At 48.2% G+C, this 14749-nt stretch overlaps 1 protein-coding gene across 2 annotated transcripts in view; it reads right to left on the bottom strand.

Annotated features, from left to right (window-relative positions):
* LOC126872575 (zinc finger protein 808) overlaps positions 1–14749 on the bottom strand; it is a 38351-nt gene that overhangs the window by 14729 nt on the left and 8873 nt on the right. The window contains exons 2-6 of one of the 2 annotated variants that reach the window (XM_050632683.1): positions 12581–13602; positions 12150–12419; positions 11574–11891; positions 10831–11432; positions 9925–10413 (exon numbers count right to left, since the gene is read on the bottom strand). In XM_050632683.1, the coding sequence (XP_050488640.1) occupies positions 9925–10413; positions 10831–11432; positions 11574–11891; positions 12150–12419; positions 12581–13579 (2678 nt within the window). In that variant the 5' untranslated portion in view covers positions 13580–13602. The remainder of the gene's footprint in view (positions 1–9924; positions 10414–10830; positions 11433–11573; positions 11892–12149; positions 12420–12580; positions 13603–14749) is intronic. The other variant, XM_050632682.1, reaches the window with a different exon arrangement.

Genomic DNA, 14749 nt, shown 5'->3' with positions numbered 1-14749 from the left:
AGCCGGCCCCCTGGAGCAAACGCTGTCATAACTCAATCCCACCTTCGTCCGTTCGTACGTCCGTACGTCTGTCCCGTACCGTTGCAGGTTGCACCTGCGTTCGTCTCGCTCTTTCTCCGACTTCTCTGCTTACATCGAGTCCTCTCTTTTCATCTCTATCCGTCTTTCTCGGGGCTCGATCTTGATCATGGCCAAGTATACCCTCTCGATGTAAAGTCATCGGGAGATCTTCTTCCTCGCTCAGGTTAGATTCCATCCGTGATTTTCGTGCCAGCTGTGTGACTTTTTCGTGTTCGCGATGCATCGACCGGTACGTCCCACGGAAGATACGCGGCACGCACCGTTCGCGTCCAAACACCACAGCGTCGATAAGACGAACGCCGGTTAACTTTTAACGTTGGACGCGACGTTCGAAGATTTTCTATCGGCGTCGGATGCTTCGTCGTGATCGGATTTTACCCGATGTTTCTGCATCCGTGGCAAGTTTAAAGGGAAAAGATCTAACGCGCGAAAGTACATAGAATACTCAAAGTGGAGCAATCGTCGTGATCTGTAGTAGACGAAAGGAATTTCTATTTACGTTCTATTTCTTTTCTTTTATGCGGAAAAATATAGATCCGCGTGAAAGTCGACGATTTAATTATAACGCATCGAACAGATACGCCTCGAAACGATCGTATTCGAGTCAGATCGGCGCGCATCGCGCTCCGAGAGGAAATCTTATCTTCGTGGAGTCGCCAGACGAAATTCGGCATCCCCGCGCGTACTCTCGACGCTCTGCCACGTCTAAATTCCTCCTCTGTTAGATGCGATTCCGGTAAAACAGCTTTTTGCCGAGCGAACGCGTGCGCACGCAGGACCACCGGCGTATCGCAGTTGTCGTCGACTTAACGTCGATTTCGCTCGAAACGAATTCTGTCCGTCCTCGTTTCGTCAGAGTCAGCAGGATCGAGTCCAGGAACCGGTTTAAGAAGTGATTCACGCGTTATTTAAATGGTATAAATTGGTCGATTCCAAGCGGAGATAAAAGCTCGTAAGACGAATCACGGCTTTAATTATAGATTTCTCAAATTTATGTAAACAAGCAGATAAATCCACGAAGGAACACAGATCGATTCTATCGTGTCTGTGTGTGCGTGTGGGTGGGTGGGGGAAGTGATTTGACGGGCCGAGTCGAAAGCCCGAAATAAATCGATCGATCGTGCAGTTTCGATCCTCCGCAACCCTTCGGACGATAAATCTTTCGGAGGAAAGGCCGGTCAAAGCGGGCTCTCGATCGGCGGCGGGCCATCGTTTGGATTTGGCGCGAATGGAAAGCCAAATCGGAACAAACGATCGAACGACCGGAACGTCAGAGGCTCGACCCCGAAAAGCCAGCTTCATTAGCGCGTACGTGACCGCGCGTCAAAATAAGTTCAAATTAACTCGCGAATCCCAATCAAAGGCTGCCCTGCAGGGACAAACAAAACTGGAATTTCGCTTCTGTCGACCGCCAGGGAGTGGTTTGTTAGTCCCGTATTTGGCGCTGATGCTGTAAGTCGGCGAGAATAAAAAAGAAACGGCGAGCGAGAGACGAGGAGAGTCGCGAGGGAGAGATCACGCAGGCAGAGAGAGAGAGAGAGAGAGAGAGAGAGCGGGGAGGGATAGGTTGGAAGGGTAGAAGGGTGGGAGGGAGGGAGGGAGGATGGTAGGAACTGGAAAAGGAAATGGGATAGAGCGAGAGATTCTAGCTGCCGCGTCAGGGAGATTAGGGGATCGTAGGGTTGGTTGTTGCCAGTAGAGCCAACGTGGGCACGGAGCGGAGGGGTGGTTAACGCTTCGCAGCCGAGGCTCAGAATAAACAACAATATTATAACGCGAGCTTAATTGCGCCAGAGGGCTCGGTAACGGGCGCATAAATCGGAGCAGCGAGCGCGCGCGCCCTCCAAACTACCCTCCCCGCATCTTCCTCTCTCTTTACCTCCGTCTTCGTCTCTCCGATTCGCCACCCCCTAGAACATGTAGCAGTCTTCCACGAGCCGCTCCCGGAGTAGGATTCATTTACAATAAACATGTCCTCCGCTAATTTCGTCGGTGGAAAAGGAGGAATCTCCGGAACGGAGGAGCGTCTTAACCGTAACGTACGTCGACGTTTCTGCCTTCTCGTTCACCGGAGACGATCATTCGTTAGGGGAAGATCGCGAGTTCTTCGTTATCGAGGATAACCTTACCAGAGATTACGAGCCGAATTTCTACGCGGATATCCGCGTTCTCAGCCATTCGTTACTCTTCCAGCCTTTACGCCAGTCTCGGGCTCGTGGAAAAAATTTTAATTAAATAAAACAACTCGCTGCTCCGGAGAGCGGACCGTATTTTTTATTTCGCTTCTGGATTCGCCTTCTTCCCTCGTTACCGCATTACGAGAACGCGCTGAAGCGGCTTTCACGGAGTATTCGTGTTCACCGTACCGCACCGTACTACACCGCACCGCATCGTACAGCACCGCACACCGCGCGCCAAACTTATCGAGAACAGCGACCCGTGGCGTGCTGCGACGCGATACCGAAAAATTTCCCTCGTTAGATCTAGTTGCGATGCTCGTGGTTTCCCAATGTATTCGCACCTTGGCCCGCCGAGTCAACGCCAATGACGATAAAAGCCGAAAAGAACGTCGAACGAAGCGTCGTCGATGGTGGACCAAAAGAAAGTCCGATGATTCTTTGCTTCGTTTATCCTACCTATATATATATATATATATAATTTATTTATTCTTTCTTTTTTTTTTTTGTGTGCGTGAGTGCATGTATTTTACGAATGGATAGACGCGCGGAGAAGTTAAAAGACGGCCGGCCAAACGAGCAAACGAACAACAGAAGGACGGAGAAGAAAAAACGGCGGATGGAGGCTCGGGGGGATGCGGCGTTTCGAAAAGAGCTTGTAAAGGGATGGAGAGAAAAAGAGAGACAGAGGGGCGGGTTAGGTCTGGGTTAGCGGCCTGCGGCTATATCTACGCGTCCTCGACCGCAGGCCTGTTTTATTTTATGAATCGCAATATTTCACGCGACAACTGGACTCGCGGGGCGGTCACCGCTAAACTGTCTGCATACGGGGGCCGTGCTTACCGCGTGCCACCATACCAAACCATACCACACCGCGTACCATCGCTACCGACCACCATTGCCACCACATAGGAACGAAGAAAACCCATGCTTAACGTACGTACGTTCGTACACAGGCGCGTTCTTGCGACACAATGCGCGCACCGGAGAGACACCTCACTAATACATTTCAATGCGACGAATGCGGTGCAACAGCGTCGTCGCATTGTTCCTCAGGGGGGCATGCAGAAATCTTTCCTCCTCTTTCTTTTCTCTCGCGAGGCCAGCCCGAGCCAGGTCTCCGCCGTTTTGCTCTCCGGCAGCGCGGACAATCCCTCGTAGGATTCAGCAGGCCGGATGTTTAAGGGTGCCTACGGGGTGATCCGTAAAGACGACACCGTGCCTCATTAGCAGCGCCAATGGAGGTGAGAGAAAACGATACACTCACGCACACCGTCCAGACAATGGTAGGATAAGAGACGAGAAGGGTTCGCCGCCGATTCTCCATTCTCTTCGCTCTCTTCGGCCCCTCGAAATTTACGATGATCGGAGATTTATGTACCGCTTCAATTCGAACATGCCTCGCTTTTCGAATTAACCGTGCGAAGCTTCCTACTCTGTTTTGTCATTATCTCGGATCCAGTAATCCCCTACTTTTTACATTCCCTCTACGATACGACGGCCAATCTATCAGAGTTTCGAGTTTCCTTTTCCGTTTCGAATACGACGATTAAGACGATCGTTCGAACGATCGGTATAACTTTGATCCATTAACCGGAGGCAGATCGGTTAATTCGCTATTCGTTTCGTCGGTGTCTCAAACACTACGTTCGTTCTATTCGGAAATCCCCTGTTTCTTCGTTTCTTCGTCCCTCTGCGAAACAAACTGCGTCATTTACACGCGTAAATCAAACTTAATCGAATTAAAATCAACACGGACCAAATGGACGTGTGTCCTCGATCCACTCGAATTCATTCAGCGATTACAGAAGTCGGCGTAACGATCGAACGAGCTAATAGCCGCGAAGATGAAAACGCGTCGTTTCTACCCCGCGAAACCAACTACCGTGCGAGAAGCTTTCGTTCGTAAATAGTATCGGGAAAGTGATCCGGTGAAACGTCAACAGGCAGCGAGGTTACGCCAATCTCACCCAGTATGCCTATCTTTACGGCGTTTACCTGACCGGCTACGAAGGAGGTGGACGCGCCATTACTGCTACGGAAGATAAAAGATACGCGCGCGCCACGCCGCGGTCCATATATGTAAATACCTCTGGGGAACTGGCGTACACATCGTCAGGCAGAAACGAGAGGGTTGCCGGTGGGTAGAACGCTGGAAAGGACTGACCAGAGCACGACGAGGAGAAAAGGCCGCGCGGTACGAGAGGCGGAGGGCCCGAGGGTGGAACGAACGAAACGTACGGTCAGTAGCTCGCGTATGTAACATACTATCTTGAATATGCGCATACATCGAGAATTGCCCGCTTATTCCGAGAATTGGTTAGGCGATCGAATGCGCGGGAGCTGCCCGTCTTCTCGTAATTATCTCTCTTCTCTTCTTCCTTCCTTCCTTCCTTCCTTCCTTCCTTCCTTCCTTCCTTCCTTCCTTCCTTCTATCCAACCCTTCTTCCCTCCGTTCTTGCCCGTTCGCCGCGCCATTCCTCGCTTTCCTTCTTCCTATTCTTCCTTCTTTTAGTTCTTGCAGCCGCTACCCGCCTCGTGCTCTTCCATTTTTCGATCTTCTTCTTTTATCTCGTTCCTTACCGGTGTCACGTTCTCGACCGATCCCTCGCAATTTCCTCCGGTATCTCGTAACGAAACACACGTCCAGAACCGAACGAACGACATTGAAAACTTTCGAAATTGAGACCGAGCAAAACGTACGAAACGCTAGCTTCGTATAATCGATGATAACAGTTTGTTGCATCCCCGAGAACCTAGCAAGTTTGTGGAACGCCTCTTGCTAGATTGTCTCCGTTTGCTCGGCAAAACGGAGACAGAGTTTGGATTCGACATTGTCGACAACTGACGCGCAACCGACGCTCGCCTTGCCCTCGATTCTTGGCGTAAATGAAGCCGGAGAAAGTCCTAATCAACGTGGCCCGACCGGAAGTTTTAACAACCTGCGGTCGAAATATGACGCGCGGCTCTAGGTACGCGCCTACTTTGTGCCTCTGACAGCGGACAATGATCGAGCGGTAAGACACTGTTGCGGAAACTTTCCCGATAGACGAGTCGAATTTACGATGGAACCAGGTCAGTCGGTTAGTCTCGACGTGGAAAAGAATTTTTCACGTTCTTGCAACGAACACGCCTTATAGAATAAAAAGCAATGCATACGTAACGTCAACGTATACGACGAGATAACGCTCGTCGCCAGATGTGTGACAGAGGATAGTTTCTGAAAAAGTAAAGTTACGTTACGGCAGGTCACTGAGAGTGAACGAATCACGTATTATTCAACGATGTATAAATCCACGAAAATTCGTCTCTTTTGCTACCAGCTTTCCGCTACGAACAACTCGCTATCTCCAAAGCGTATTGACCTGCCACACCGTATCGATCAATGACTCGCTGTACAATTAATGTGGTTCGTTCTTTTCGCTTCGCACGGCCACGAACAGCTATTCTCGAAATACACGGTCCTTCGACTTTCGTTCGAATCCGAAGATCTTAACCGCGATCGAGAGCGTATCGCGAACACTCGATCGAACCTGTATCGAAACGCTATGCGTGGACTGCGGAAAAGATCGCGAGGGATATAGTAGGAACGACTATAGGGGTGCCTAATCCCTGGAAATGGCCGGAATCATGACATTAAGCGAAACCCTTGTCGTTTCGGGCGGAGACGCGGAGACTTCTGACCGACTATTCGGCACGAAGACACGGCTAGATTTGAGAAGGTAACGCGTGTACGAGACGGGATAGCACGAGTGGCAAGAACGACGAGAACCGAACGGAAGGAACGATCAAGGAGGGAGCGAAAAAGGGACGAGGAAATCGAGCCGGGTGAACGAGCGAGCATACGTGTTAACATTTGCTTTATAGCGATCGCTCGGCCAATGGTTTAATACCGGCATCGACGACGCGCCAGAGAAATGTCTCCGGTTCTGTGTACGGTGATGTTTAGTCGCGGGAACCTACGAACGCTAACTTTCCTCCATAGTATTCAGATTTACGTATCACGTAACGAAGAAAAGTATTGGCGCAGATTTTCTCTAAGATTCGCTGGAATTCGGTAAAACGTACGGTTCTTTGTCGATTGTTTTTTTTATTTTTTTTTCTTTTTTTTTTTTGTAAAAGCAGATAAAAGCAGGTATATACGTAGAATAACATTTTTCAGTTACTGATCCAGTTTGAAGACTAAGTGACTTTGAATATCATAATACCACACCTTTAACTGGTAACTGTGATCATTAATCTTGTAAAATAAGATGCAGCAAGTACTTATTACAAGGTATTATTCTATTAATTACTTCATAAATATAAAGACGTTCGTGAAAGGATGAGGTAAATCTTAAGATCCGATAGTTATCGAAGTTATTAAAATCATAACTTCATCTGCCTGTTTCATGCGAGTAAAGTCACCGGTAACCGAGCAGCTCAAGATACGCAAAATCAGTATCGCGACACTGTATCTCATGAGAATCGTCGTACAAACGTTCCTATAAGCGGTACATGTACCATTGATATCTATCATACGCGTATCGCGATACACGTATCTCCGCGCGCAATTAACCTAACTCACGAAGCTCTTTGTAAATGCCTGTTGTACTTCGTTACGTTCGCGTGTTATACTTTTATTAAAATATGGAAGGTGTCCGTGGTGACACGTGGGCGATATTTAAAGAATCTCGTCGAATAACATCGAATGAGACGTCACATCGCTGCTTGGCAGTGATAGTGGCGCAACTCGGACAATGTAAATTTCGAAAGAGAGGCTTTTTAAAATTCACGAAGGAATCTTCGTGAGTCGTTTCAACGACGTTATAAGGCCGACTTGACGCAAGATACGCCACTATTCGCGAAGCCAGTATAATCTTGCACTTGTAGCGTCGTAAAACAGCCGAAGATGAGCGAATATCGCTGTAAAATCGACACCAGATTGATGAAATAAGTTTGAAGAAATAATTTTCCCCTTTTCTCGCAAAACTGATGGAATCATAACGTTCTAAAATTACAATTACAATGTAATCTATATCGATTATGCCAAATTATAATAAAATTATATCACGATAAATATAGAAACACAACGCAGACCTTCTATCGAACGTAAGCAAAATTCGAAATTGTTCGAGTTGTGCCGCTATCAACGCCAAGGGCCGATATGGGTTTCTATGAGCTTTTCCTCGTTGCTTTTTAGATGCTGAAATATTACCTACGCTATACGCAATAGCTATCGATTCTTCAACCCGATTCAAATAGCATCGTTAAATACGTATCGCCATGGTCCACCTCGAGCATCTGCTAAAGGTATCGACGATTCGTCCACGTCGTTCCGGCATTGCCTCCTATCCGTGGTCCTTCGAGTCGCGCGACCTCCGCAGCGTAAATTGGCATTAGCGGGATTGGATTCGATCGCATTTTTAATAGGACCCACGGGGCGTTAATCCGCGCTAGTAATTTCGCTAGTGTAACGAAGCATTAGCGAGTACAAGTTTCTAGTTACGTAGGTTGGTACTGGTGGACGCGCGCGCCGGTAGGACGCATACTTGCACGGGCCATAATGCAAGCCCATTAAATGCTAGAATGACCCGTGGGCTTACAGGCCACTATGAGATGTTAATACGAACCGGTGGCAGAGAGCGAGCCGAGTTCCTTCTCGCACCACGGTTTACTCTCGTTCCTCCACCCCCACCTCACCCGCTCTCCAGAGTTTTCCGTTCCATCTCCGTACTTTCTTCGGCCACTCGCCTCTCCCTCTCGTCTCTCGCTACCCTTGTCCATGGACACGGTCTTTTATTTTATAGTTATGCAGCGAGGACACTTTTACTACGAGAACCCGCGAACGTTTCGTGGTTTCAGCACGCGAGCCCGGCTTTTATTGTCCTGCACTTTTTATCCGCGAACGCAACACCCTTTACTTAGAACGGAAGTCGAGCTCATAGCCACGGTGCAGCACGGTGGTCCCTCGTCTCGAAGACGCTGTAATATTTGCGTTACGATAAGCGAGCGTTTTCTTCCGCTCTCAACGTCGAGTCCCTTAAGGTCAGAATTATACTTAACTGGAATTCAAAAGGGTTGGGCTTCTTTCGTTCAACGATGCTTCTTTCGTTTTATCGATGCTTCGTTCGTTTCTGATCTCGTTGTCAGAAGGTTTAGTCGTTGCGTTACGTTCGTTCTCGTAACATCAGTCTGAGCGACTAACGTTATCGGTATTCTTCAAAACGATCCAAGAAAACGACAAAACACTCGTTTAATTAAACGGAGAGATCGAAAACTCTGTGTTATGCAAGATGGGAACACGTGCCGTAACTTATCGTATATTTTAACCGCGGTCTTCGATCACGCGATTATCGTGATTATAAAATTAATATGATCATTACTCGGGACAATATTAATGGAAAGTGTAGCGAATAGCAGTTGTACGCGTTCGCGGCCTGATATCTTAGCTATAATAAAATTTGATCCATACCGGCTTCGTAACAAGGCGAACATTTACCAACGGCGATACGAGATCTACGCGGTGTCGCGACTACGTAACGATACATACGATACGAGGGGAAACAGCCTTCTGTATTTCGATTCAGGCTACTTTCGAGTAAGCAGCGATGCCCACTTTTGGGGCGTAGCCTAGAATATTTACGATATTACTCTCGCGTCGATGTTAACGCACTCGCAAAGGTAACTCGACGAAAGATAAATAGCTCGGTGAAAGGTAGCGAAGTACAGAGCGGTTTGCATCGAACGCGGTCACGGTTCGTTCGACGACCTACCGATCTACGATCGATGCGATATAATTGTACCTAACTGGAAATCCCGTGATAAATGCGATCCTTTTGTTAGCCGGATAATGCAGCAAGTTTTCTACGTTAAACCCATTGTTGTCACGATACAACGTTTGCTATACGTCATACGAGCCATCCAGAGCTTTCGTACACGAAGAACGTGCCCGAGCAATTACTTTTACGCGCCATTTTCGAACGATCGTTTAAGATTATTAATCGCACGATAATTTTCATCCGGACAGAGACAGCTTCTTCGAAGCGTGCCGATATTCGCTGTAAATAGTGTGGGACTGGGAATTCGTATGGATAACTGGGTGCGTGATAGTCGACCAGATCTTATTTTCATTTCCACGCAGATGATGGAGATCCGAGCGAATATTTATGCTTCAGATAGCTAGTAAAGAGCTGTTGCCGTTTTTACCATTCTAGATGAATATAATATCTCGGTTTTGAGGAACAGAAGGATAAATTATTCGCAACATGACGTCTCAACGTGCATGTACTTACTTCCTTTCTCATCGCGTTACGTGCGAAAAAATAGAACGCAACGTCCAAAAGTTGAAAGTTCTCGGACGATTTATCGTTAAGAAACGTACGGACACGCGTATACTATATGATCGAGAACTCGCTGTAAAATCCAACATTCCGACAATTTCGCCGTATTAATTCGAACAGGTCGGATAGGTCGAAGGAGCCTTTTTAAGAAAAGTTGACTTTTAGCAACAACCGGGCATCGATTTAACGCACAGACATCCGAAGCATAGACACTGTTATATCTTCCGTATCAGTGTAGATAAAATATTTTCCTGCTATCTGGCATGACTCGATTTAAGCGAGAGTCGCAGATACGCTTTCTCGACTCAACACGGCAGAATAGCGTTAAATAAAACGGTACTTACTTTGTGTAGAAGGCGCTGTTGCACTCGGAACAAACAAAGCTGCGTTTCCGTCCCAAACCTTCCGACCATCCCGACGATGTCGAAGCCGTGCACTGTTTCTGATGGGCGTTTAGGTCGGATCTCCTGGAAAAGGGCACGAGACACTTGGCACACGGAAACGGACGCTCTCCGGTGTGGCTTCTGATGTGATTCCGTAATGACACTTTCGTGAATGCCTTCTTGCAGACGGGGCAAGAATACTTTGCCGATGATTTGCCAGAGTTCTCGTCTTCGTTATCGTTTCGTACGATCCCGGCGTGAAGAGCTTCGTGGAAGATAAATTCCGCCTGAATGTTGGTCGAGAAGCTACAGCTGTTGCATTTCCATTCGTCTCTCGCGTCCGCTGTTTTCGTTTTATTCGATTCATCGTTTGAGTCATGGCACTTGTTTTCCCTCGTGTGCCTCGTCACGTCTTGCGAGAGGGCAAACAACGTACCGCATTTGGGACATCTGTAAACATCGATCAGGTACATGTACGACGGTTCGCGGAAATATTCCAACAATCGCAGAAATTTTTCATCAACGCGTCGCGCGTATTGTACGAAACGTCTTGACACTTCGCGTCCTAATTATCAATCCCCACTAACTTTAGCATATCGTTGATTTTACCAGCTCGTTATATCGTTTCTGTCTACGGTATTGTCCGTTTTAACCGAAGCATCCCATCCAGAATGTTTTCATTTCTCGAAATACATACGCCAACGAAATATTTCAAGTTTTCCGTGTTCCCTACCCTTCGAGCAATATCATATCGTACAGTTACGGCTTCTAGATAAAACTTTAGTCTCTTTCGACTTCGAAGTAAGAGGTAGAATATTTGAACTAAGGACTCTTGAATGCGTATTATCGCCACTTCGATTCTCTTACCTGTAACAAAGCTCGGGGTGACTATCGAGAAGGTGTGTCTTGTGCTCCGACAAATTCGTCTGCTTCTGCTTGCAATGAGGACACTGGCGAACCGTGGACGTCGACGGGCCTTCGTTGCTTTTCCGAGCCTTCACCATCTCCTTGTGACTGGACGTTCTTCGATGTAATACGGCTTCTCGAGCAGTGGCAAAGTTCATCGAGCAGAAGGAACAGAAATAAGGCGTTGGCTGGGACGAATCGTTCGTCTCGTGTTTCTCGATCTTCGTGACGTGGGAAGACAACTGGTGACGCTGAAGTGCCACCAACGATCGAACTATTTGCGGGCACAGATTGCATTTGATTCGCTGTTGATATTCGTCCGTCGCGGTCAAACTCTCTTCGTGGCCGGTTTCCTTGATGTGCAATCGAAGTTGCAAATTATAACGGAATCGACGATCGCAACCACCGCAAGTCAGAGCTCGCTGACGACCTATCCTGATCGGTACCGAACCATTCATCATGGAAACAACGTCGCGATGACTCGAATCGACCAGATGCGCTTCCATCGTTTCGTTGTCCTCGCACCAAAAGTCGCAAGGAGTGCATCTGTAACTGCCGGCGATCTGGAAACAGAGAATCGACGAGACGAGAAAATATCGTCGAGCATTTTTTAAATAAGTAGATACTAGATAGAAATAGACAGAATTTATACGAAAGGAGTTCCATTGTACTCGTAAATCGAGATCGTAACGTAGAGAGAATACCTGGTCGAGCGTTTTTGCATGGAGATCGGATCGCCAATGACGCAGGAATGTTTCCTCCGTGTTACAGTAAAAACGACAAGAGAAACACTGAAAAGTGCACTGCCGAACCACATTCGCCATATTTTCTAGTAAAAAGCGACGCGCCCGTGGGCCGCAAGGATTTACACCTGCCACGCGGCAGTGATAATGAGAGAGCAAATGCTTGCCCATTTGCGTTCTTCTCACTCGGGCATGGCACATTTCGCAACAAAGTATTTCCTTTTCTCGTTTTCGCAAACTTTTCTTTGCTTCTTTCGTTTCCGCCGCTTGTTTAGTTTTCTGTCAGACAAGCATATCCGTCAGTTTTCTACATTCGCCTAAATTTCTCCCATATGTATTTATATATATATATATATAGAGTGAAAAAAAAAAGACACGGGCATACAACTAAACGAGGTAATAAGAAGGAAAAAAGTAAAGAATATAATAAAAAAGAAACCGAAGGAACTGAAAGAAGGAAAAAGGTAAAGGAGGTAGAGAAAGTTGGAACCGATCGAAGAAGCAACGAGACGAAAGGATAAAGATCGAGATCGTTACCTGATTACGAGTCGATGATTTTTTCAGTGCGTGCAAGTTGACGGCACGCGGCGGGCAAAGAACGCCATCGATTTCTCGCATGCTCCTTCTAGCGTGCAAATCAGAGAGAAGATGCCTGTTGTAGACCAATCGAGAGGCAAGTTTCCTGCCGCAAGGACTGCACCAATATCCTGATTCGATATCCGTTTGCGCGCCCGGTACCCATTTCCCTCGTGTGTGTCCTGGCGATGGTTGTCCGACGTTGCTCTTAGTCTCGTACTCTTCTGCCTTCTAAGAGATGCCAGTGGAAATTTTTGAAAACCACAGCTTTCGTTCGTAACGCTTCGTGGACGTATTTTTAATACGCGTAACAGAAGGCTCGGAAAAGTTGATAGCAGAGAGATAGGCGCGACAGTTGCGCGTCTGATAAAACAATTTCGACGATTACGTACCTGCGAGGCGTCCGAGGGTCGCCACTTGCCCCCTGTATAAGTCGGCGGCGGATGTTCTTGATGTTCGTCTTCGGGCTCCACGTCGTCGTCCTGAAGTTGAGACATATTTTGAGGAAGATCGTCCAATTCTGGCTTCCATTTGCCACCGATGTGACCACGCGGTGGACGTTCTCGATCTTCCCCATCGTCAGACTCGAAGTAAGAGTCATCCTCCCCCATATCTTCCTCCAATATATCGTCCTCCGAATCCTCGTCCTGTTGATATTCGTACTCGTATCTGGTCAGATCCTTGTTTTCGTTGTTCGACACCAGCTCGGCCAACATCGTGTATTCCAACCACGTTTGATGAGCCTGTTCGATCCTTTGCGATTCTTCCTGTCGTTTTCTATCCGACTGCTTGGATTCCTGAGACGTCATCAGACCTTCCAAGGAATTTTCCGGCTCGGGCTTCACCGAAAATCCACCGCTGTCGATGTTCGTGGCGACGTTGCTCATCGATTGACTTAATTTGTTTCGGTTGCTCGCGATCGTAGGCTTATTGGACGTGGACGGAACGATATCGGGAAATCCAACGAGAGATGGCATACAGAGGTGATCGGTCGGGTTTTCGAGCTCCGAAACTCCGGGCAACATATTGTGAAGCTTCTCTTTTACCGGCGATTCGTCCGCGTCCACCTGCGATTTCAGACTTTTTTTCCTTTTGTCGTCCTTCTTGAACTTCCTACTTTCCTCGAGCAAACCGGATGCCTTTCGAGGATTCGACTTGGAGCTACTCTGTAGCTCCAGCGAACTGAAGAACGCGTCCGCGTTCAGTATCTCCGGATAGAAAACGGTGGTCGGTGAAGCGGGCGTCGTGGGTGATACCCGCGCGGCTACGTTCCTGTCGTCCCGTGGCCGGCATCCGGATTGACGATGTCGTACGTAATTGTCGAGGCCGTGTATCGTCAGATGGCATTTGATGCAGAAGTGAGTGTCGTCGTCGTCCTCGTAACTCTCCATAGGTTATCCGTGTAGTCTGAAAACTGTGCGCTGTATGTACGAAATAACGAAACGAAATAAACGGCAACATCAAAGACATCGCGGCATCTTCTTTGCCGCGTCTAGTCGTATAACTAAAGTGAAACGCGAAATAGAAGAGAAAAGAAGAAAGAAAGAAAGCCGTGGGTATCCGTGAAGTAACTTTTTTTTTCAAAGTTAAGCGAACAGTAGCAGTAGAAAGGAAGGAAGAGAACGCGTGAACGGGAATGGGAACGGGAACAGGTACGGGACTGGGAATGGGAACGAGGACGGGAACGATATCGATGGGACAACTGACGGACCGTGTATGGATTACGCGTAAAGGGCAGTGCATCGCGTAAGCGAACCGCACCGGGCAAATTGAAGGTCCGATATTCGCGGAACAGAAGGGAAACAAGTTGACGCTTCGTACGAGCTAGGGGTAGGAAGATCGGTCGATGCCGCTTGGCCGTTATTCGGACGACGACACTTCGCCTCCCAGTCCTGGCCGACCCTCCGCCGCCCTCTGCCTCCCTCTCCCGTACTCCCCGGCCCGTTACCCACCCCTGCTTACTTCCAACCATCCACCGCCACCCCATTGCTACCTCCCTCCCTCCTCCGCCTCATCCTCTTCCTCCGCTTCGTCCTCCTCCCTCGTCCGGACGCCCTCCGCTGCCTCTACCCCCGGCCTTGTTGCGCCCTTTCCGTTTCCCCTTTCCGAAGTCTGCGAACCGGCAGCGACCTCGTGGCTCCGTCTCCCTACACCCTGTCTCCCGTCTTTTCTCGTTCTCTCTCTCTATCTTTCTCTCAATCTCTCTCTCTCTCTCTCTCTTTCACTCTTTCTCTCGTCTCCTTCTCGTCTTATTAAACGGAGAAAACTACCAAATGAGATTTCCATCCGGCTCGAAACACGCTTCTCGCGACCTGATCGCTTAACGCGCGGATCTAGGCGGATCGTTTACTTTTGACGTGACTAAAATTCGATTTGTAACGAGATAGCGGAACTCTCGAGTTATAGGGAAAAGCTTGCCTCTTCGACGAGCGCCTTTTCTTTTCGCGTCCTCCCTTTGGAACTGGTTGAAAGGAACGCGAGTCGATTCGTTCATTCATCGGAACGATACCACTCGTCGATCGATTATCCTCGATTATTCGACCGCGTGTACCATCGACCCG

Source organism: Bombus huntii, chromosome 13, assembly GCF_024542735.1.
Source record: "Bombus huntii isolate Logan2020A chromosome 13, iyBomHunt1.1, whole genome shotgun sequence".
Classification (NCBI taxonomy): Eukaryota; Metazoa; Arthropoda; class Insecta; order Hymenoptera; family Apidae; genus Bombus; species Bombus huntii.
Note: the sequence above shows the minus strand (reverse complement) of the source record. Positions and strands in the feature narration are given on the sequence as shown.